Source organism: Lissotriton helveticus, chromosome 11 (genome assembly GCF_964261635.1).
Source record: "Lissotriton helveticus chromosome 11, aLisHel1.1, whole genome shotgun sequence".
NCBI lineage: Eukaryota > Metazoa > Chordata > Amphibia > Caudata > Salamandridae > Lissotriton > Lissotriton helveticus.
The window spans coordinates 329499114-329521742 of NC_136072.1; the positions used below are offsets into that span (position 1 = coordinate 329499114).

The window sequence follows — 22629 nt, forward strand, 5'->3', positions numbered from 1 at the left end:
TGAGTACTCTGTTTGTAATCCGAACTATGGTTTCTAGTCGAGATATGGGTAGTATGTTGCTGCCAGTTGTCTAGCCTGCAGTATCAGGATGAATAGATTAATACGCTTATAGTGTACGCCCTTACAGTTACGTTCTATAGAGAGAAGGTCAATGCCTACCTGTTTAAACGTATACGACTTATATTATCCCACTTTAGATGCGTGATCCACTTCAATTTGGAAAAAACCCTTATTATTGATCTGTTTCTAGGCCACACATATCTAGGGAGAGGGAAGGAAAGGTACCCGAGACTGGTAAATATGATCCTATTGTTAGAGCTAGTTAGTCATGTTTTCAGTGAATACTTAATATTTTCAAGAAGGGATATACCTTGAGTTATTGCCTTGTGGTCCCTGTTTCTTACGACAGTCTAGGACGTATGTTGGTTTAAAAACTTCACCTCTTCTTCCGCCCTTTCTTTGTAAAATCAGGAGGAAGGATATCCTACAGTGAATGGAACCGAGAATCAATAAGTATCCCGTGCATTCCCTTTTTTTTTTACTCAATTAAAGACCCAAGTTACTAGCTCACCTGAAGGGTAGTACGTAGTTCAACTGTCAACAGTACTTCTTTAATGGCCTGTTGCGAAGACTACCTTAATTAAAAAAATTACAGGCGTCATGATAAAAATCAAGAGAGTTCTATGGGTTTGTTAACAAAAGGGACAGGGGAAGTGCTCCAATGCGGTCTGGGTTAGGCCGTGTGGTTTTCTCACCTGATGAAAGTTGCATCGATCCGCTGTCTCTGGGGTTCTGCGTCGTATGTCCGAACACTCTATATACCTCGTGGTTAAATACTGGTAGATCGCTCGTGGTTGGTCAATGAGGGATATTTTACACCAATCACGAACGCTCCTACGTAATCCAGATATGCTAAATAGCATCTTGAAAACTTGAATGCTCATTGGGTAAAATTATCCAATCGCATGCAATTGTCCTGCAGTGTGTGGAAGCCAGTTCTCTATCTGGTCCGCCACAGAATTGCCGCCTCAAGTCAACCAGACGGGCGGCTGGATGTTAAGTTCAGGATTAATACACCTGGTTGTCCGATTAAATTAAACACTCCCTCATGAAGTAAGTTGTATTGGGCAAATGAGAATGAAGTCCCCGATAACGCAAGTATCAACTTTTTTGATAATCCCACTCCATAAAGCCACGGCTCCTCGCTGTATGGCGCGCCTAGATGAATGCAGTCCCCTGCTATTCGGCTATGGACCATCACGGCAGAGTATCTAAATTGGAATAGTGCCTCTTGTCAGGCCATGCCCCGTGTGATTCTGCCTATTGTCTATGTCCAAAAGCTATTCTAGCTATTTGGTCCTGATTTTGGATATAGATTAGTAATTTAAAACAAACATGGGGGTGTGTGTTAATTACCGCTAAAGAAGTTAATGAAGTTAATATCACACCTAGGTGATCTCGTGGATTCTTATAAGCATTTTGACCAGTCTTCCCTCGTATTTAATCCTTGATGTATGGTATTAAGGTGGCAGAAGTACCACTGTTCTCTTGTCTTTCTATTTTTGTCTGTCACCCCCTCTCCTGTCAATTCTAATTTTCTCTAAGATGAACCATCTTATGTCTTCACATGTATGATTGAGCGCTTGGTAGTGTTCAGTCAGTGGGGCATTGATTTTATTCGTCCGTATTGCTGATTTATGTTCCAGCAAGCGGATACGTAACTCCCTACTTGTTTCTCCAACATACCCCAGATTGCAGGGGCATAGGAGCAGGTATACCACATTTTGACTTCTGCAGTTGTTAAAGCTGGTAGGCGTTAGTTTTTTGCCATTATATTCCATGTTTTTACCAGTAATGCATAGGGGACATATAGAACATGTACCACACTTGTAGTTACCGGATGCTAGAGTCCCTGTGAGAGTTAGTTGAGTATCTTTGGTGGACTTATAGGTGTGAACTAGGCTATTTCTGATGGTCTTATTTCTGCGGAAGGAGAAGAGTTTTTTTTTTTTTAACTGTTTGTCCATGTTGAAGTTAAGAATTTTCCAGTTTCTGTTGACTATATTTTTGATTTGATTACTTACATGCGAATATTGTGCCACGAAGACAATTCGGTCAATTGTCGCATCCTGTCTATTTTTATTCTTATTCTGGTCTAACAGACTGAGTCTGTCATAAAACCGTGCACGTTTAAGTGCATGTTTTATGAGTTTGTTGGGGTATCCAATGGATCCCCCAACAGCATCTGGGCACAGATTTATCCTGGTGGTAGTGGATCATGCCACCAGGTACCCAGAGGCAATTCCCCTGAGGACCACAACAGCTCCTGTTGTGGCAAGAGCTCTGCTTGGAGTTTTCTCCAGAGTGGGCTTTCCAAAGGAGGTCCTTTCAGACAGAGGTACCAACTTCATGTCTGGATATTTGAAAGCAATGTGGAAAGAGTGTGGAGTGAACTATAAGTTTACCACACCCTACCATCCACAGTGCAATGGGCTTGTTGAAAGGTTCAACAAGACCCTAAAGGGAATGATAAAAGGTTACCTGAAAAGCTTAGGCGAAGATGGGACATCCTTTTACCCTGCCTGCTCTTAGCTTACAGATAAGTCCCACAGAAGGGGGTTGGCTACAGCCCTTTTGAACTTTTGTTTGGCCACCCTGTGAGGGGTCCATTGTGTCTTGTGAAGGAAGGATGGGAGTTACCTCTCAAAAAGCCTAAACTTGATATTGTGGATTATGTACTTGGTCTCCGCTCCAGGATGGCTGAATACATGGAAAGAGCAACCAAAAACCTGGAGGCCAGCCAAGAATTACAGAAAGCTTGGCATGACCAAAAGGCCGTTCTGACTGAGTACTAGCCAGGGCAGAAGGTGTGGGTGTTGGAGCCAGTCGCCCCAGCAGCTCTCCAAGACAAATGGTCTGGACCCTACACCATACTTGAGAAAAAGGGAGAGGTCACCTACTTGGTGGACCTTGGCACCCCTAGGAGCCCCCACAGGGAGCTCCATGTAAACAGATTGAAACCATATGTGGACAGGGCAGACATGGGTTTGCTCATGGCTACAGATGGGGAACAGGAGGAAGAGAGTGACCCTCTCCCAGACCTGTTATCCCAAAACCCTGATGATGGTTCAGTGGAAGGAGTAGCCTTGGCAGGCAGCCTCGCTGACCAGCAGCAATGGGACTGCAGACAAGTGTTGCAGGCTCATAGACATATGTTGTCTCGTACACCCAGTCAAACTAACTGGTGCACCCATGAGGTGGACACTGGTGACAGTCTGCCTGTGAAGAATAAAATCTACAGGCATCCTGACCATGTCAGGGATTGTATAACGGCTGAGGTGCAGAAAATGCTTGAACTTGGAGTTATTGAGCCATCAGAGAGCCCCTGGGCCAGCCCAGTAGTCCTTGTGCCAAAACCTCATACCAAAGATGGAAAGAGAGAAATTAGATTTTGTGTGGACTATAGAGGTCTCAATGCTGTCACTAGGACAGATGCTCATCCTATTCCAAGGGCAGATGAGCTCATAGATAAATTGGCTTCTGCCAAATATCTGAGCACATTTGATCTGACAGCTGGCTATTGGCAAATCAGGTTAGCTGAGGAGTCTAAAGCCAAAACAGCATTCTCTACCGCCAGTGGACATTATCAGTTTGTGGTGATGCCCTTTGGTTTGAAGAATGCACCTGCCACCTTCCAAAGGTTGGTGAATCAAGTCCTTGCTGGGTTGGATGACTTTTGTGCAGCATATCTAGATGATATTACTGTCTTTAGCTCCACCTGGGAGTATCACCTGATCCACCTGAAGAAGGTTCTGAAGGCCCTGCAAAAGGCAGGCCTGACTATCAAGGCTACCAAGTGCCAGATAGGGCAGATCAAGGTTGTGTACCTGGGCCACCAAGTAGGTGGGGGTCAGGTTCAACCATTGGAGAGCAAGATACAGGCCATACAGGACTGGGCTCCGCCAACTACCCAGACACAAGTCAGAGCCTTTTTGGGCCTGACTGGGTATTACAGGAAATTTGTAAAGAACTATGGGTCCATTGTGACACCATTGAATGATCTGACATCCAAAAAGATGCCCAAAAAGGTTCAGTGGACAGTTAGCTGTCAAAGGGCATTTGATGACCTGAAGAAGGCCATGTGCTCTGCACCAATCCTAAAGAGTCCTGACTACTCCAAAGAGTTCATAGTCCAAACAGATGCTTCTGAGTTGGGGGTGGGAGCTGTGCTTTCACAACTTAATGTAGATGGTCAAGACCAGCCCATTGCTTTCATTAACAGAAGGCTGACCCCTAGAGAGAAACGTTGGTCAGCCATTGAGAGGGAGGCCTTTGCTGTGGTTTGGGCCCTGAAGAAGTTGAGACCATACTTGTTTGGCACTCACTTCCTAATTCAGACAGACCATATGCCCCTCTTGTGGCTTAATCAGATGAAGGGTGAGAATCCCAAACTGCTCAGGTGGTCCATTTCCCTACAGGGGATGGACTTTACAGTGGAGCACAGACCAGGGACTGACCATGGCAATGCAGATGGTCTATCCATGTACTTCCACTTAGAACATGAAGACTTATCTGGTCAAGGTTAAGTTTAATGTCCCTGCGTTTGGGGGGGTTATGTAGGAGAGTAGGGTCTGCTTTCCTATGGTCACCCCAATTTTTGCTTCACTGGTTTTCGACTTAATGTGGCTGTTGGCCTGCTAATCAGACCCACAGCCTGCTGTTCTCTCTCTAAATTCATAACCATGTACTATAGGTACATCACCAATTTGGTACTGGACACCTTATCAGCCCCTGTACAGTGCACTATAGGTGCCCAGGGCATAGGTGCATCCAAGGCCAGCCAGGGCTATGCTTGGGTTAGCTTCTAGTTTTTGCAGAAAGGGATCTATATACGGTGCAAAAAGCAATGGGGAGCACGGACAGCCTTGCCGCGTTCCTCTTAAATACACAGGGGTCTAGATAATTCCCTGTTAATGTAACTCTGGCTACTGGATTTATATATACGGGTATTACAGCCCTCATGAAGTTTGGAGCTATCCTCTTCCTCTGCATTATGGTCCACAGAAATGTCAGGACACCCTATCAAATGCTTTCTCTGCATTAAGCAAGATAACTGTTGTATCTTGACTACCATGTTATGCCTTCCCTCTCTGTGGAATCCTTATGTGATGTTACTTCACAGAATGTTGGGAGTCAAATAGCCACAGTTGGCTGGGCTGGGCAGCATGCTGGCTGCTCCTGGTGGGGTCTCCCTGTGGTCTTGTTCCTATTTACTTATCTTGTAACTATCCTGAAATAAACCATCTTTAAACTACATGATCACTTGTGGACTTGATCATTACAATTACCTCCGTAGGGTCTTCTGATACTTGTCCTGCATCAAATAAGGATATTATTCTTCTAATGTGATCAATAGTCCGCCTCCCGGGGACAAATCCATGCAGAAAATGAACCACCATTTTATCGATCACTCGGGACAGTCGAGAGTCCAACACCTTTGAGTAAGCCTTTGCGTTACAGTTAACAAAGGTAATTGGACGATAAGAGCCTAGCTCTTAAACTGGTTTGTTCTTTTTGGGGAAAACAATAATTTTCACTTCTGCCCATGACTTCACTGGATTACCCCATTAAAAAATGTGGGTAATGAGATCCATCATTACATCTTATAGCTGTTCTGCAAATACCTTATGAAACTCTGAGGTTATTAAATCAGGCCCCGCAGCTTTCCCATCAGATAGGCTAAAGATTGCCAAAAGCATCTCGTCCACGACCAAAGGTACTTCTAAATACTCTTTTTCTTGCTCCACCAGTAGAGCCATGGGCCCCTAATTTGAATAGTTACTGATGGAGAAATGTTTGAGGCCTATCCCCTCAGATTCCTCAGTATACAGATTTTAATAGAATTTCTGGAAAGCCTCTTGAATCCCTTTAGAGTCGATAACTATACCCGAATCGGGATCCCTGATATTAGTGACATCCCTTCGTACATATTCCTGCTGGGTTCGTACATACCAGTTGGTGACCTATTTTCTCACTATTCCCGTATACCTTTTCCTGATGGATAATAGCTCTGTTCGCTGATTTCTTCATGAGGATTTCACTAACTGCTGCCTATGCTATTGCTACCTCAATTTGAGCCTCACCTAACCCTGCCCCCTAGCTGTAAGCCGCTACACGTTTTTTTCTGCTTGTTCGAGTCTTAGGTGGAGATCTTCAAGTTTTTTATCTTTCCCTTTATTTATAAAAATTGAATGGTGTCCCCCCCCCCATCCCTGCTAATATTAAGGGAATCCCAGCTGTAATTGGGGAAGCTGTTCCTACGTTTATCTTCAGTAACCTATGTATCCACTCCCTCATATGCTTCCTATAATTTTCGTCAAGGAGTAACGCTCTTTCGAAGGTCCAAGTTGAGGTTCTCCGCCTCACTCCCATCCCTGCCAGTTCCAACACGAGTGGGTTGTGGTCGGATAAAAGTCTGGGATGTCTGTCTATGTGACACTTTTGCTGATTTTGAACATGATACAAAAAAGTAATCCAGTCTTGTATGTTTAAAATGGGGGGGCAGGGAAAAAAGTAAAACCATCCTCTAACGGCCTCACCGATGCCCAAACATCTATCAGACCATGCTTACTACATAAATGTGAAAGCGCTTGAAATACTCTAGGTTTCCTCCCTACATACTTTGGGTTGGGCTCCCAGTTAGTGGGTAAATTAACGTTGAAATTTCCACAGAGAATGATGGGCAGGGGCTAGTGTTTTAACTCATTTGTCAACCAATTAATGACCCCGTGATTGTCCACTGTAGACCCATATACGGAACAAAGCGTGGAAGTGTCAGTCCCCGCTAAACTACACTTAGTGATCACCCTTCTCCCCAAAGGATCCGCTTTTGGGGAAACTGCATTTTATTGAGTCGAGCTAGAATAGCAACACCACGTGTATGTAATCCTTGGATGCTCCTCCCCCCTATCAGTCCATAGCCCAAGTTTTTTAACCGGCCCACCCTTGACTCTTCTATATGCGTTTCTTGCAAATAGACAATGTCTGCTTGCAGTGTTTGCAGCCCTAGCTGCACCCTCTGTCTTTTCTTGGCATCATTCAGCCCAAATATATTAACATGGCTATTCAAAACTTTCCAGCACCTGTCATCCGTACCACCACATATTATACCTTCCTTGAGCAATAGACCACATGTAACACACTCACTCCTTGAGCTGCAAAAGTACCCTGTCTCCCAAAACAAACACCAAATGCAATCAAATTTTGTGGTCCCTTCATCCTCCCGCCCATCACTCTCTCCCGCCCCGTAAAAAAAGCGTAGCCTGAACAATGTGTCCCCAGCCCACTACCACCCCGCACCCCTCTCTCCATGCATTAAATAGAAAAACTTCCTCTTCCCCATGGCTCTTCGCCACTGTCTCTTCCAGGTAATACAATTAGGGGTTAATCCTGGATTATCATTTAGCTGTGCTGTTGCTGTTCCCTGGACTTAGTTCCATCAAATATTCCTGAGCTTGTATCTCTGAAGTGAAGCTACGAGTATGTCCTCTAAAAATAACCTTCAATCTGGGCGATTAAGAAGATAGACTTCTGCTCCTGCTTCTTGGAAGGGATTGATTAACTGCCAAAGGTGCCATCTTCGCTCCACAGTAGTGTGTGCAAAGTCCGGTTTAGCAAAGCATGATACCCCTTCAAAAAAAGAAAACTGCGTTTGGGGGTGCCTTGTCGTAGAAGTGTTGCCTCAATAAGAAGTAGACAAAATAAAGCTTTACCCTGGGTCTTTACATTACTTTCTGTGGCTGTTTTCTCGCCATTAGTGGGAAACGATGAGCCAGGACCTCTGCATTCCAGTCCCATTTATCTTGGTCCGGGAAAGCTCCTCTCAGCAGGTTAATCACATATTCTCTTGGATTACTGCCCTCCATCCCTCGGTAATCCCCAATAGACGTTATTTCGCCACTGGTGGTTTTCCTGGTCCTCCAGTTTGAGTATGACATCTGCCAAGGCCACGCCCTGCGATTAATTCTGTGCTTTTAATGTTTCCACTTCTGCCTCCAGGGACTCTGTTCGCCCTTCTACTGTGGTTAGTTGATTTGCACATTCTCCAGACTTCAATTTTCACATCCCTCCCTGTAATTTCTTAGAGGCAACCCTTACCCGTCGGCTTTCACTTCAATTTTCTTCCTGCATTTGTTTGAGGTACAAAAAAATACTGGTGAGTGACGCTTCTTGCCTCTTTCCTACTATTCCTGCATCAGCATTGTCCTTATTGCTTTGTCCAGGAACCTTGAAATTAGGGATGGGTCGGCAAATTCTGATCCCCTCGCGGAACTTGTGAAATTTCGGCATTTTTGCGTTCTGCGCGGAATGTGAAAATGTTGAAACTTCCGCAAACGGAATTCCGGGTGGCACGGTGCTCCTATCGCAAAAATTAAACCTTAACAGGAAGCACTTACAGACATAAATAAGCACTTACAGACCTAAATAAAGCAGGTGCCCGAGCTCAAATTACGTAACGTATTAATCAGCCCAAAAAATTAGTGGGCACGGTTGAGGCTGGGCAGGTGTGCTTTCTCTCCATATCTGCCGTAGAAAATTAGCTGTAATCCTTAATGGAGGTCTTTGCATCCAAGAGTTTCTCGAGCGCAATCCCAGTGTAGTTCCTGTAACCAGGAGGCTGCTTTCTCCTCATCGGCTGCTCTGATCAGTCTCTGACCCTAAGACTGGCAGGTGAACTTGCAAAGAAGCCCCGCCCCCGAAATCTCCACAAGCACGCAAAATTCCACGTGTTCGCAGAGATTTTTTGCCGTTTTTTGAAATTCTGCGAAAGGCAACTTCGCAAATTCCGCCCACCCTTACTTGAAATGATAATTGGGCATTGGAATAGTCCTATTCAGCCCCTGTTGAGCTCTCCTTTCTCCCCCACTTATGTTTCTTCCTTGAGGTCTTCTTTCTTTGTGTCTTTTGCGCATCATCCAGTGAGGCGCTAATGTCTGAATCCAGAGTAACTTCCCCTTTGGAGGATGAGCTCTCTTGTTTGGAATAGTTCGCTCCATCTGTCAAGGAGAAAAACTTCTCACTCCCAGGCCAATCAGGGGATAGAATTCCCATCTGTTTATAGCTTAACTTCCCAGGTCCCGGCGATGTAATCTCTTTGGGTGTAACTGCCCTAGGGGCAACCTCCTCTTCCTCCCCTTATTCTGCACCTTGTATAGCTGGGTTTATTTCTGCCTCCAAATTCTGGCTAAGAATTACACTCTGATCATTTCCTGAAGCTATTGCTAGGGGCTAATTTCCATTGTCTGCGATATCGTTCTGCCCCTCGTCCTTTAGATATTGCTTTGGGGGGTTCTTGCATTGAGTTTGCCTCCCCTTGTATATGGGTAACTCTACTCAAATCAATTGGGGGCTTGTCAACCTTCTTTTCCACCCATGCCATAGGGGGGCAAACCAATAAGCAATGGTTGGTTGCAGGGACCCACCCTCCTGCAGCCCGTTACCTGAAAGATCCTTTGCTGGTTGTTTTTTAGACCCTCCGGGCTCCTGATTGGCTCTGCTGTTGTATTCTTGCTGTTTTGGATCCTTGATTGCCTTGTGAGCCGCTCCGGACCTTGTACCACCCTCTACAGTAGATCAGGCGGTCCACGACTTAGCAATTTTCCCTCTGCACCCCGTTATGTTTGTCCTCACGGTGGTTCCTCTGCTTCTGCTTGGCAGCCTCCATCCCGGACTGCGGTCTTTGAAACCGCAGTCCAGACTCAGAGCAGCAGCCTGTCTTCGCTGCACTGAATCAGCTCTACGTGGCTGCCCCACGAGACCCGCAGCCGCCAGCTGAATTCAATCGTGAGTCCGCTGGTCATTGACATAGAGTGGGATGGTGTGAATGGGCAGTGAAACTAGGCAATCGCCATCTTTACTCTGACACTGCGTATGATCTGGAACTCCTACCCACTCTAGATGCTATCAAAGCTCTAGCCTCTCCTAATGTAGCAAGAATTCACAACATTTAGTCTATGATACTACAGTTTCAATCCAACCAAACATTACCAGCCAGAGTGTTCATGCAACTGCTGGGAATGATGGTGTCTTGCATTGCAATTGTACCCCATGCAAGACTCCGCATGCATCCCTTACAAGAGTGCTTAGCTCGTCAGTGGAATCAGTCGCAGGGTCAATTAACCGATCTAGTGTTGTTAGACGGCCACACCCATCGCTCTCTGCAGTGATGGAACCCACAAAATGTATCAAAAGGATGGCCTTTCATTAACCTTGTTCCACAGATTGTGCTCACAGCAGACTCATCTCTTACAGGTTAGGGTGCCTATCTCCAAAATTACACAATACAGGGTCTATGGAGCAACAAGCACAAAAGCCCCCACATCAGCTATCTAGATCTACTAGCAGTCTTTCTAGCGCCCAAAGCTTTTCAAACTCATCTGACAGACAACATGACAGTAAAGTACTATGAACAAAAACTGGTGGGGACACACTCTCTCCAACTGTCACGCCTCTCTCATGCCGTTTGGAATTGGGCAATCCATAACAGGATTTCTCTTCTGGCAGAACACCTTCCAGGGGTAAAAAGTCAGATTGACTACCTCCTCAGCAGAAAGAGGCAGCAAATTCACGAGTGGGAACTTCATCCCCAAGTTCTCCTTCTGTACTTCCAACAATGGGTATTCCCACAAATAGACTTGTTCGCCACAGTCGACAACGCAAAACGACCAAACTTAGGCTCCAATTTCCCATACCCGCTCTCAAAAGGCAAAGCCCTACGGATGAACTGGTCAGGGATATTTGCCTACTCTTTTCAGCCTCTCCCACTGATTCTGTGTCTAGTTCGGAAACTCAGGCAAACATCCCTCACAATAATTCCAGTAACTCCCACATGGGCCCAACAACCATAGTACACCACCGTGTTGGAGCTTTCAGTAGTTCCACATCAAATGCTGCATCTCACTTCCAGGCTCCACACACAGAACCATGGAGAAATCAGACATCCAAAGAACTAAACTTAGTGATCTGGATCCTGAAGTCATATAGTTTGGTTATTTAAATCTACCACCAGACTCTATGCCTGTTCTAAAAGAGGCAAGACAGCCTACTTGCAGAGCTGGTTATGCAGCAAAGTGAAACAGATTTGTTGTCTACTGTAATAACAACAAAAGCAATCCTCTAGATGCTTCTATACAAAATATTATCTGTTACCCATTACACTTACAGCAAACTGTACTGGTTTATACATCTATTAACACCTTCAATGCTAAGGCTTTTCCCGCTGGGTGCTGACCATCGTGGAATCCCATTGTTCATGACAAGGCCAGCTCGTCATAAGCACAGCTCCAGTAAACTGCATGATGAGCTGGCCTTGTCATTAGCATGGAAGTGGTTAATTTACACCTTGCAGCAGTAGCTGGGTATTTGAAGAACAGGCAGCATTCATCACTATTTATAGTTCTAGTGATCAAAGTCTTTATGGAAGGCTTGGGAAGGGTAATACCACCAAGAATTCCCTCGCGCCAGTATGGAATCTTAACATTGTCCTTACAAGGCGTATGGGTCCACCTTTTGAACCATTGCATAATTGTCCGTTGCAGTTTCTTTCATGGAAAGTTGCTTTTCTCATTGCAATGACTTAATTAAAGAAATTTGGTGAGCTACAGGCATTAACCTTAGTGCGAAGTATTCCATCATGACAGTGAGGATGTGAATCTGCGTGGCTCCGTGGTGAGCCTTGTGAGTTGGAATCCAGACGCACTTAACCTATATAAACAAACCATTTCATTTGTTTCTATTGATAAGATTTAAGTACAATATGCTTTCTTCGCTACTTTCTTTCCCAAAGGGCTTTTCGAAGGAGGGGGCCCTTGGTCCATGCCCCTGTGATAACTTTTCAGACCAGAATACCTTACATATGATTTTCTTTTGCGATTTTTATGTTACTATTCGCAAGAAATTCATATTGCCATTGTTAAAGGGCTGTAACTTTGAACAGGTCAGGCCAGCTTTGATATATCTGCAAAGTCTGAGGTCCCCAATGGTATGTTTTGGAGTGGCTAGTTATATCACTGGGGCAATTAGACGAAGAAATAAGATGCAGTTATTATGATATGAGCCTTCTATTTTCGCACATGTGGCGACTTCATGATTAAGGAGCATTTATGACACAAATTTTATTGTCATGCAGTTTTAAAAAATGTAAATTCAGTGGGTGACAGTCCTTTTAATTATTTATTGAATGTCAAGTATTATGTTTATAAGGGACAATGGTCTTCTGTTAATAACTATGAAACATGTATGTTGGTATTAATTGTATTATGTGTATATAGTGAATATTATTATGACCTTTGTGTGGAACTGTGCTTTGATGGTTTTAAAAACTTTTTAACCGAATGAAACTTTATTGACTAGCGAGTTGGACTGTTTCGCCGCTAAACACCCGGTGAAAACACTCCAAAATCCCGGGGCTGAGTGTGTGCTTGTATGGACGCTCACAGCTTGGTGGAAAGGGCCGGAGACAGCTTCTTGAAGGCAGCTGCGAACAGTGCTGGCGAGACAAAATGGCAGCGGCTCTCCGGCTGCTGCTAGGGACCAGAGAGAGAGACACCTCCAGGCGGTCGGAACCTGCAGCAGTGTGTTCCCAGGGAGGAGGCTAGCTGCATGAGGGAACACCTCGGACCCCAGAGCGACAGAGGAATAACTGTCCTACAGACGTGAGGAGGAGCGGAGATGCGCCTTTTGCGGTTCACAGGCTCGGTAAGGGCAGCCCTCCCTGCACCGCTTGAGCCTTGCGAGGGTGACTCCTGGGGGGGAAGACACAGATGAATCTGGCATGAGGAACAAACGCTGTACCCACAATAGCGCCCCCAAGTTACAGCGAGCTCTAACCCTAACTCATTGTGATTGAGACCGGGGCCAGGGCCTGACTCCAAGATGGCGCCTGTTGTGACTGAATAAGGGTTCTTCCAAGAAGCACACAAAATAAAGACAAGGGAGGCTCAATAATTGATCCAGGCTCCAGGGAGGATGATGAGGAACCCCTAGAGGTGCCACCAACTATCCAGATTGGAGGACGCCCAGGAACTTCTGTGCTCCTGCCGCACCAAGGTGATGAGGTTATATCCTCATGGTGCGAGCTGGAGGAAGAGGTGGACTGCATTTCCCAGTAACACCGAGACAGTCGCCTTCTATGGAACTATGACAATGCCCCATGGACGGAAACCAACACAGTTTGTACGTACCGCGAAGCCCGAGTACCCTTGGACGTGGGCCGTTGCAGCTTTCCTATGCAGCTATATAGGAGTCTGGCTCTGGTTCACCCCCTCAGCCGTCACCTACCCGGCCGGATATCGGACATTGTTTATCACGGTTCTTCACTGCTTGATCTGTCTTTCTCTTTGACTGCTCTTTGTTCCCCCTGAAGTACTTTCCCCCTTCCTGTCTACCTGACTATCTGCATTCCACTCCCCTGTTTACCTTTCTCCCCCTACCCTCCATTCACCATAGGACGCGTGTCTTGGCTATGCTACGCGCGAATAACTTCAATTATTGCATAATCTCATGTTTTTCTCCTAAGCCTATACTTGTAATTGTAACTCTAACTGATGTCATTTTCGTATCCTGTCACCTGCTGAACCTCATGTATAGTGGTCTGATACCTCCGGGTCTAGCCAGCGCTATATAAAACTCTGCAAATAAACCTTGGAAGAACCCTTCTTTCTGCTCCACATAGACAGGGTAGTTCTTCGCACCAACCCTAAATTCCTTCCCAAATTGGTTTCTGCTTTTCATATAAACCAATCAGTTGAGTTACCTGTGTTTTTTCCTCAATCTGATTCTGTAGCAGAACGAGCTCTTCTCACGTTTGATGTCAACTGTTTGTTTCATTTGCTCCACCTCACAAAGGCAATTCCATCTCTAAATCTGGCATTTCAAAATAGATTGTTAAATACATTCAAACATGCTATTCAAAAGCTAAAATAACTTTATCCATACCCCCTAGAGCGCATCCCACTCGCAAAATAGGCGCTACTATAGCCTTTTTAGGTAACATTCCTCAAGCTGACATATGTAAGGCAGCTACATGGTCTACATCACACATATTTACCAAACACTATTGTGTAGATCTGTTGGCACGCCAACACGCTAAATTAGACCAAGCAGCACTTAAAACACTGTTTCATACAACTGCAATATCTACAGGTTAGTCACCGCTTAGGGCGTATACTGCTTTGTAGTCTATGCGAAACATGTGTATCTACAGCACAGATGCCTCGAACAGATTGTTACTTACCCAGTAAGCATCTATTCTTGACATGTAGAGCTATAGATTCACATGTGCCCACCCGCTTCCCCAGGCACCTGTAGTTGTTGCAGTTCTTCATTATATATTCCTACGCGTGGACATCTTTATACTACACTTACTTACTCCATTCTCACCCTCGTGCGGGAAAACAATCTGCAATGGAGTCGATGCCCATGCACACTATCACCGAAAGGAGGAGTCGCCTTACCTCGTGACTAGGAAAGACTACTTCGAAGAAAAACAATTTGCAAACATCCAGACCCAACACTAGGTGGCAGGAGAATGCAAAGTATGTGAATCTACAGATCTACATGACAAGAACAGATGCTTACTGGGTAAGTAATCCTTTTTTATTTAAACCATCTGAAAAACGTTATTTTTTACAAATACAGTTTATTTTCTCTGACTCTGTCTCGCTCTCTAGATCTTCTTAATGACTTTGCTTCTTTTGTCTTTGTGCAGCTTAAGCCAGGTCCCTTGGAGGAGGCATACATTTCCACCATCCTGCGGGAAATCCTAAAAGGTTTGGACTACCTCCACTCAAAGAGGAAGATTCACCGGGACATTAAAGGTAAGGACTAAGACTACAAAAGACCCCAAGAAAAAGCTTGGCTAGTTGTTTTGTTTCAAATCTTTATTTTCTGTCGAAAACATATACCACAGCGCTATTTATAACACAGAGTTAAGCCTACAACCCTATCCAAGGGCCGGCCACGTGACTGAACTCTACGGTGACAACGTTAAGATTCTATATAGTAGGTTATATTGCACACAGCGTTACGCCTACAACCCCCTGAGGGGCCAGCCGCGTTCCTTAGTGTATAGCATAGGATCATCCATTTATGTGGCAAGATTAGGACCCCAAGGTCTATCTTTATTACTAACAGGCAACTGGCCAAAACAGGACCAAGGAACCCAAAAAAGAACAAAGAGAAGGAAGAGAAGGATAGACGAGAGAAGGAGAGGGGGAGACAGTACATCAAAAGTGGGGACCTTGTGCGCAGAAGGGGAGCAGCCCGGCGCCGGAAGCGCCAAAGTCGGAATGTAGGAGGGCAGCCATGGCAGCTATGGCAGCAGTCTATTCGGGTCGGGGGGAGCAATAGCATCTTTAAAAAGGTGCAGCGTTCTGAGTCTGGTGGGCATGTAGCGCGCATGATCAACCGCACAGAGGTAGGTAATTAAGGGTTGCCAAACAGTCTGGAAACGTGTGTCAAGTGCCTGCAGTCGCACTGTGAAGAGCTCCATCGTGACAACATGCCATAAACGCACAAACCAGGACGCGATTGAAGGAGCTTCAGGTTTTTTCCAATATAGGGCTATTAGCTGCTTGGCCACCCCCAACATTTGGAGGGTCAAGATCCAATCGCTCCGGGTGAGCGCCTTCAGGCTAGCAGGTTTGATGCCTAGCAGGATTGTGCTCGCGACCTCAGGCAAGGGGAACCCCAACACCCCCCTGATGTGGCTTAGGACCTCTTTCCAAAATAGTTAGCAACGGGCATGTCCACCAAATATGAATAAAGTCTCCAGAAGCAGACCGGCTCCTCCAGCATAGGGGAGAGGATGCGGGGAACATCTTGTGCAGGCGTTGGGGCGTGTAGTACCATTGAGTCATGAGCTTGTAGGCGTTTTTCCGTTGTGGAATGCTACGATATATTGTGGGAATATCCTTCCATAATCTACCCCACTGCGCAGCAGTGATGTCTGTGTCCGACGCTGATTGCCAATTGCGCTGATAAGGGTGATAGGGAGGCGTCCGTGGATGCTGCAGAATCTGATAAATTCGGGAGACCAGCCCCTTTGATTTCACAGGGTTCCGGGCCAATTTCTCAAAGGGGGTGAAGGCGCATGTAGCCGCCTGATACATTTCCTCCTCCGATACCCAGTGTCTCAATTGGGCATATTGCAGCCCCGCTGTAGACTGGACACGAAACTCCTCCCTGCACTGGGCAAAGGTCTTAAGCTTACCTCCCTCGAACAGGTCAGTGACCACCCGACAATCCCCTTGCGTCCATTTGGCAAAGGCACGCGTGTGACACGCAGGTGGGAAAGAGGGATTCCCCTCTATCAGGATGTGCGGTGAAGGGAAGGTCGTGAGGCCTTTACGGATGGCTACTGTATCCCATATATCCAAGACCGTTCTTGTCGGTACCGCCATATACTCGCTCTTGGAACGTGCCGCCCGTTGATGCCACACAAGGTCCCAGATGGTTCGTACCGCCACTGCCCGATCCATATGCAGCCATCCCTTCTCACTCTGTCACCCCCCATTCCACCACAAATCGGAGGTGCGCGGTCCAGTAATAGTCCACTAGGTTGGGGCAGGCCAATCCCCCCCCTATCTCGCACCGCCATCAGAAGCTTCTGCGAAAACCAAGATAGTTTCCCTCCCCAGATAAAGTTTGTAATATCGCGCTGGAGGCCCCGTATACAACGCAGCGGGATAGGCGTGGGAAGGCACTGAAATAAATATAATATTTTGGGAAGGATTGACATCTTGATGGCGTTAAGCCTGCCCTGCCATGACAACACTAGAGGTCTCCACTTACGTAGGTCCTCCAGGACCGCCCTACGGCATTCCCGCCAATTGACCTGCGTCCAAGTATCTAGAGAGCGAGTCACTCGAAGGCCAAGGTAGCGAATGTGTTGGGAGGCCCACTGGTATGGCACCATTATCTCCAGGGCGGGGATCTCTTCCTGCGGGATAGTGAGGTTAAGGGCCCAGGACTTGCTATGATTGATCATGAGGCCAGAGGCCTGCTCAAAGAGGCAAAGCGCTGCATGCAATGCAGGGAGGGATTCTGGGGGGCGTGTTAGAGTAAGGTTAAGATCATCAGCGAACAACGCCACCTAGTTTTCGTGCCGTCCCATGGGGATACCATGGATATCAGATGCCTGGCGAATCATCTCCGCCAGCGGTTCCACCACAAGGGCAAACAATAAGGGGGAGAGGGGACACCCCTGCCTAATACCCCTATGAATAGTGAATGGCGCCGTGAGTTGCCCGTTAATCCTAGCCTTTGGGGCAAGATACAGAGCCATGATGCGAGTGATCATGTTCCGACCGAGCCCGATCTTACTTAAAACCGCCTGCAAAAAAGTCCAATCCACCCGCTCGAATGCCTTCTCCGCATCCAGCAACAAAAGGCAAGCCGGGATCCCCCAATGTTGTACTTTCCCCACTAGATGTGCAATTTTGTGCACATTGTCTGCCCCCTGACGGTTGCGCATGAAGCCAACCTGGTCTGGGTCCACGAGACCCAGCATGTGGGGATCCAGGCGCTTCGCCAAGATTTTGGTGTATATTTTAAAATCGGTATTGAGCAAGGCAATGGGCGGTATGACGCACAAAGTGCCGGATCCTTCCCTGGTTTTGGGATTAATGCTATCTCCGCCGTACCCATATCAGAGGAGGGGCCCTCTGTCTCAGTAAAGGAATTGTACAGCCTTAGGAGATGAGGCCCAAGCTGTGATTGAAACATGCGGTAGAAGGAAAGGAAGACCATCCGCCCCGGCGTCTTCCCAAGGGGGAGATCTCTCATGGCTGCTGCCACCTCTTCTTGGGCAATGGGGCCTTCCAGTTCCTTTGCATAATGCGGGTGCAGCGGCTTCCCCGTGTATTTACTCCGGGTGCGGCATCTCTTCCTTGTACAAGGCAGTATAGTAATCCCGGAACGCCTCACACTTGCCCCTCACCGGGAGCTGGATATTGGCTATGTGAGCCTTGGCCGCACGCGCCCTCAAACGCCCCATCAGCAGCCTGCCCACCTTGTCCCCCCCTCAAAATACCGCTGCTGCAGAGCCAGCAGAGACTTTTCCGCTTTGTTGGTGCGTAGAAGTCGCAGTTGCCCTCTAAGGTTAGCGAGTCACCGTCTGGATTCCAGTGAGGATCTACCCTGATCTCGCCGTTCCTCTAGCTTGATATCCTTGGCCAGGCTATCCTCCAAAGAGTGAGCCACCCGTGCGATCGAGAGAGTAGTGATATGGCCGCGGATCATGGCCTTGAAGGCGTCCCATACCACCGGGAAGGACGTCTCCGGCAGATCGTTGCTAGCAAAATAGGAGTCTATAGCAGTTCTGCTGCTTTCTACATCGGCCGCATCCTGGAGGATACCTGGCGGCAAGCACCACTTCGCTTCACGAGCACGGCAAGCAGCCGGGTCCTGCAGGAGCAACTCGATATGAGCATGATCCGAAAGGGAAATAACGGACATGGAGGCTCCCAACATGTCCCGTAACAGGGCGTGGGAAAGAAATAAGTAATTGATACGGGAGTATGAGCGGTGGGCGTGGGAATAGAACGAGAAATCCCTCAATCCCGGGGAATGGTAGCGCCACGCATCAAACAGTCCCAGTTATGTTATCTGCGCGCGCAGCGCTGAGGACATGGCCCCAGCCCCACTAAACGAGGCGTCACTGCGGTCCTCCTCCGGATCCCAGACCAGGTTAAAGTCCCCCCCCCCCCCCCCAAATCAGCGTGGGGTCCCCCTGCAGAACATGTGCTTTCAGCAGCATCCTTAGGTAGCGGTCTTGCATCTGATTGGGTGCATATACATTACATAAAGTAAAGGTGCGCCGCCCAATCCCCAAACTCACTCTAAGAAAGCGTCCATCCCCGCTCCTAAAGGGGTTGGTCTCTCCCCGCCTAATGCCAGCTCTGCACAATATCGCTACACCCGCTGCCTTGGTGTCTCCCGTAGCCCAAAATTGTAGGGGGCACCTAGGGTGTGCCATGAGCCCTATGTCAGCCTGTAGCAGATGGGTTTCCTGTAAGAATATGATGTCGGGACTCTGCTGCAAAAGATAGCGCCACGTTTGCTGCCGTTTATTGGGGGAGTTTAAGCCCTTGACATTAAGCGCCAAGACCTTCAAGGGAATGGGTGAGTTAGTAGTCATATCAGGATCCAGACGAGGCTCATCCACTCCCCACTATCCCATCCCCCCATCCCCCTAGCCGCATCCAGACGCATGCAGAGGCACCCCTCCCATCACTCGCAGAGCGCCACTGCCACACAACCCCCCACCCGACGCACACAAAGAAGGGGAGAGAGAGAGAGAAGAAAACCAAAGCTAGAGAAAGAAAGAAGTGAAAGGAGCAAGAAACTTAAAAGCGGCCAGCTAAGCCACAGAACAATGTAGAACTGGAGCAGCCAACAGGGCCGCACTACACTACCCCACGGGCAGGGCATCCTACACCCGAGGGTTTGGATACTCTCAGGGATGTCTCTCCCTCAGGGGCAGTCCGGGAAGGGTCTTCAGCAAGAACCCAGGTTGTCTGCCGGGATACCCCCGACATCCCCCACCTCCATTGAGCAGGAGGCGGGGCGAGAATTACAGAGTCACAACGGGTAGCAAGTCCAGGTACATGTCAAGTGGCTGCCCAGACGTTCACGGTGTTGAGGAACGCGAGGCGGTCTCCTCTCGATCACCCTCGAGGGACTTAATGTGCTCCATGAAGTCTTGCTTGGACTGGGAAGCAGTCTGCTCATCCATGCGGGTCGATCGATGATGGTGCTGAACCGTAGTCCAGGATGGCTTGGCCGGGATCCGCTCCTTTCTTCTCGGGCGTGACGGGCTAGACGGCGGGGACTCCGGCAGTCGAAGCAGCTGCGCCGCCTCCGCGTAGGTCCCTATCACCTTGCGCTTGTTCTCCCATTGGAAGATGAGCGCGACAGGATGGCCCCACTGGTAAGGGATGCCCATGGCCTGCAGCTTCGTTGTCACCGGCTTGAAGGCCCGTCGGCGTCTCAGGGTGTTGGTTGCCAAATCTTGGAAGATCTCAAGTAGAACTGAACACTTGCCTCGGTGAATCGCACTCAAACGGGCTCTCTGGCAGTCTTCTCCTGCTGGTTGCAGACACAGGCGCGCAAGCTGTGCCCTGCTCCGGACGCTCCTAGGAATGCCTATATCTGCACAAAACAACAAGCTGCTAAGGCTGCCTGTTGGACCTGGGGTCTCCAGATCACATAGGGTAGCCTGGCCCAGTGTAAGACAGTCACTTCCTAGAGGCAAAAGTGTAAATCTTGCGTCACACCCTTCAGTAACTCAGCATCCTTCCATTCAATAACGACACTACACCAAATCTCTAGGAAAATACGTTCTGGTTTATAAAAATAATTTGCTTTGCTTTATCTCATTTGTCAATTTGGTTACAGGTTACATCAAATATTGCTGATTCACCTTCTTTGTACAACTAAAACTCCATCTTTCATTTTACTTAGTGATAAAGCTGTTCAGTCACTTCACAGTCTAAATTAAGCAGGGATAAGAAAAAGGGCTCCCAAATGGAGTAACTAGGTTGCACATTATGCACAATGAATCTTGGACTCGTTAGACAGAACAGTTTTTCAGAGTTAGCTCAGTTGACATCCGAGGTAATCAGATCTTGGGACATCACAGAACAGAGTCTGTCAACTACAAAGGCTCAAGCATGCTCTGGTAACTTCCTAGAGGAGAGAATAATAGATATTTCCTATGTTGTGGTGCTGACTGGAGTAACCGAACTGATGTACAACCAGCAGGAAAACTTTGCCTCTCTAAAGAATAAGGTGATCCACTGGTTAGACGCTAACAAACCAATACCCAACCACCTAAAGAGTAAAATCCTTATGGTACGGAGAGTACCTTGGGTAGGGACCACACAAAAATCTATTTGCGGTGACTGTGTGATTATCTCGTTTGAGGATATTAACACTGCACACGCCATCTACTCATGGATCAACCATAGTTCAACTGCATCAATAACAGCAAGACCCCTCACTTTTTTCTATCCACCTTGTGCCCCTTTAGCTCAGGGAGGGAATAGGAGTAGGTTGCAGTCGAGGAACCATACATGGGGTGTACAATGTAACTGGTGGACAGATACATTTGGAGGATGGAATGGGGTTCCAACTTCCAACAGATATGGATGTCTAGAGGAAGTGGACTGACTTCCACACTCAATAACCACTGCACCCCCCTCATTCATCCCAGTTTGCGCCCGTATTCAGTCCACGGGCATTGCACCAATAACCAGTATTCAAAATACATATATGGCTGGTAAATCTCTTACAGCAACACCAGCCCACGCAGTGATAAATGAACCTAGAGTAGGGGCAGGTAGGCAAATCACATGCTCACCCAAGGGCGCAACTATTGATCTTAACCTGAGGCTGAAACATAATTCCCATATTCCATATAGCCTCAAATTAAATAGTGACTCACTGGATGCCTCACAACCCAACCAGTGTGGGAAATCAGTAGCTCTAGAGCGCCTCGCAACACTAGACACTAGAAGCACACCAGAGGCTCATGGCATAATTTCAATTTTTTCCTGGAATGTGGCAGGGCTTGCTAACAAAATAGACACCCCGGACTGGACAGACCTAGTAGAGGGCTATGACATATGTCTCTTACAAGAGACATGGGCTAGAGAACAATTCAGCCGCCAGGGATTCGCTATCTTTAGCACTGAAGCGAAATGGGGAGGAAAGGGCCGCCCTTCAGGAGGACTTTCGACCTGGATTGGGACCCATTTGGCCTGCAGGGCCACACATCTGGAAACTAATTCCTGTGACTTCCAGTGTGTCTCCCTTGAATGGCCATGCGGTGGGAAGCTGGTATTGATTAATTTTTATTCAAGGCCAGTTGGGGTTGCTGCGACATCAGGCCCAGTGGAAGATTTAGCACAGTTCCTAGATATACACAATTTCTCTTCCCCTCTAATCATAGGTGGTGACTTTAACCAACAATATGAACCACTCCCTGTCTACATGGAAGGTATATCCGCCGAGGAGGATGACCTATGGGACATTCCTACCTTGATAGATCCAGTGACCAAGGCATGTTCCCCTCTTGCCATTCAGATAATGTCCCTCACTCTCAGTCACTCTTTGAGGGCGTGCAACGGCCGGATGGAGGGAGATATCCCGCCTAAAAACACCTTTAATAGGCTGGGTCACGAGTCAAGGATCGATTACATATTGGTATCAACCAGGGACTGGAGGAGGGTGAAAGATTTTAAAGTTATCAGCAGATACGACAGTGATCACAACCTGCTCTCATTAAAATTTGAGAACCCCTACCGACAATTAGATAAGGTAGACCCTAATGCACTATCACAGCCCGATTTAGTGCTAACCAGCAATAGGCGTCGAATAAAATGGACCAAATTGCAGGAAAATCATAATAATATTGAGAGAATCTATGCACTAGTTGCCCCTGTCCTGGAAAAAGTAGAGTGTTGCATGAACCACCCAGCTAGTGAATCAGAGACCAATACCACGGGTAGTTTGGCCCCTCAGGCGCCACTAGTTGTTCTTGTTAATATCCATTCGGAGTTATGTACT

At 47.3% G+C, this 22629-nt stretch overlaps 1 protein-coding gene across 2 annotated transcripts in view; it reads left to right on the forward strand.

Annotated features, from left to right (window-relative positions):
- STK25 (serine/threonine kinase 25) overlaps positions 1-22629 on the forward strand; it is a 322140-nt gene that overhangs the window by 122053 nt on the left and 177458 nt on the right. For both annotated transcript variants that reach the window (XM_078665687.1, XM_078665686.1), the window contains exon 4: positions 14768-14876. In XM_078665687.1, coding sequence (XP_078521813.1) covers positions 14768-14876 — 109 coding nt within the window. The remainder of the gene's footprint in view (positions 1-14767; positions 14877-22629) is intronic.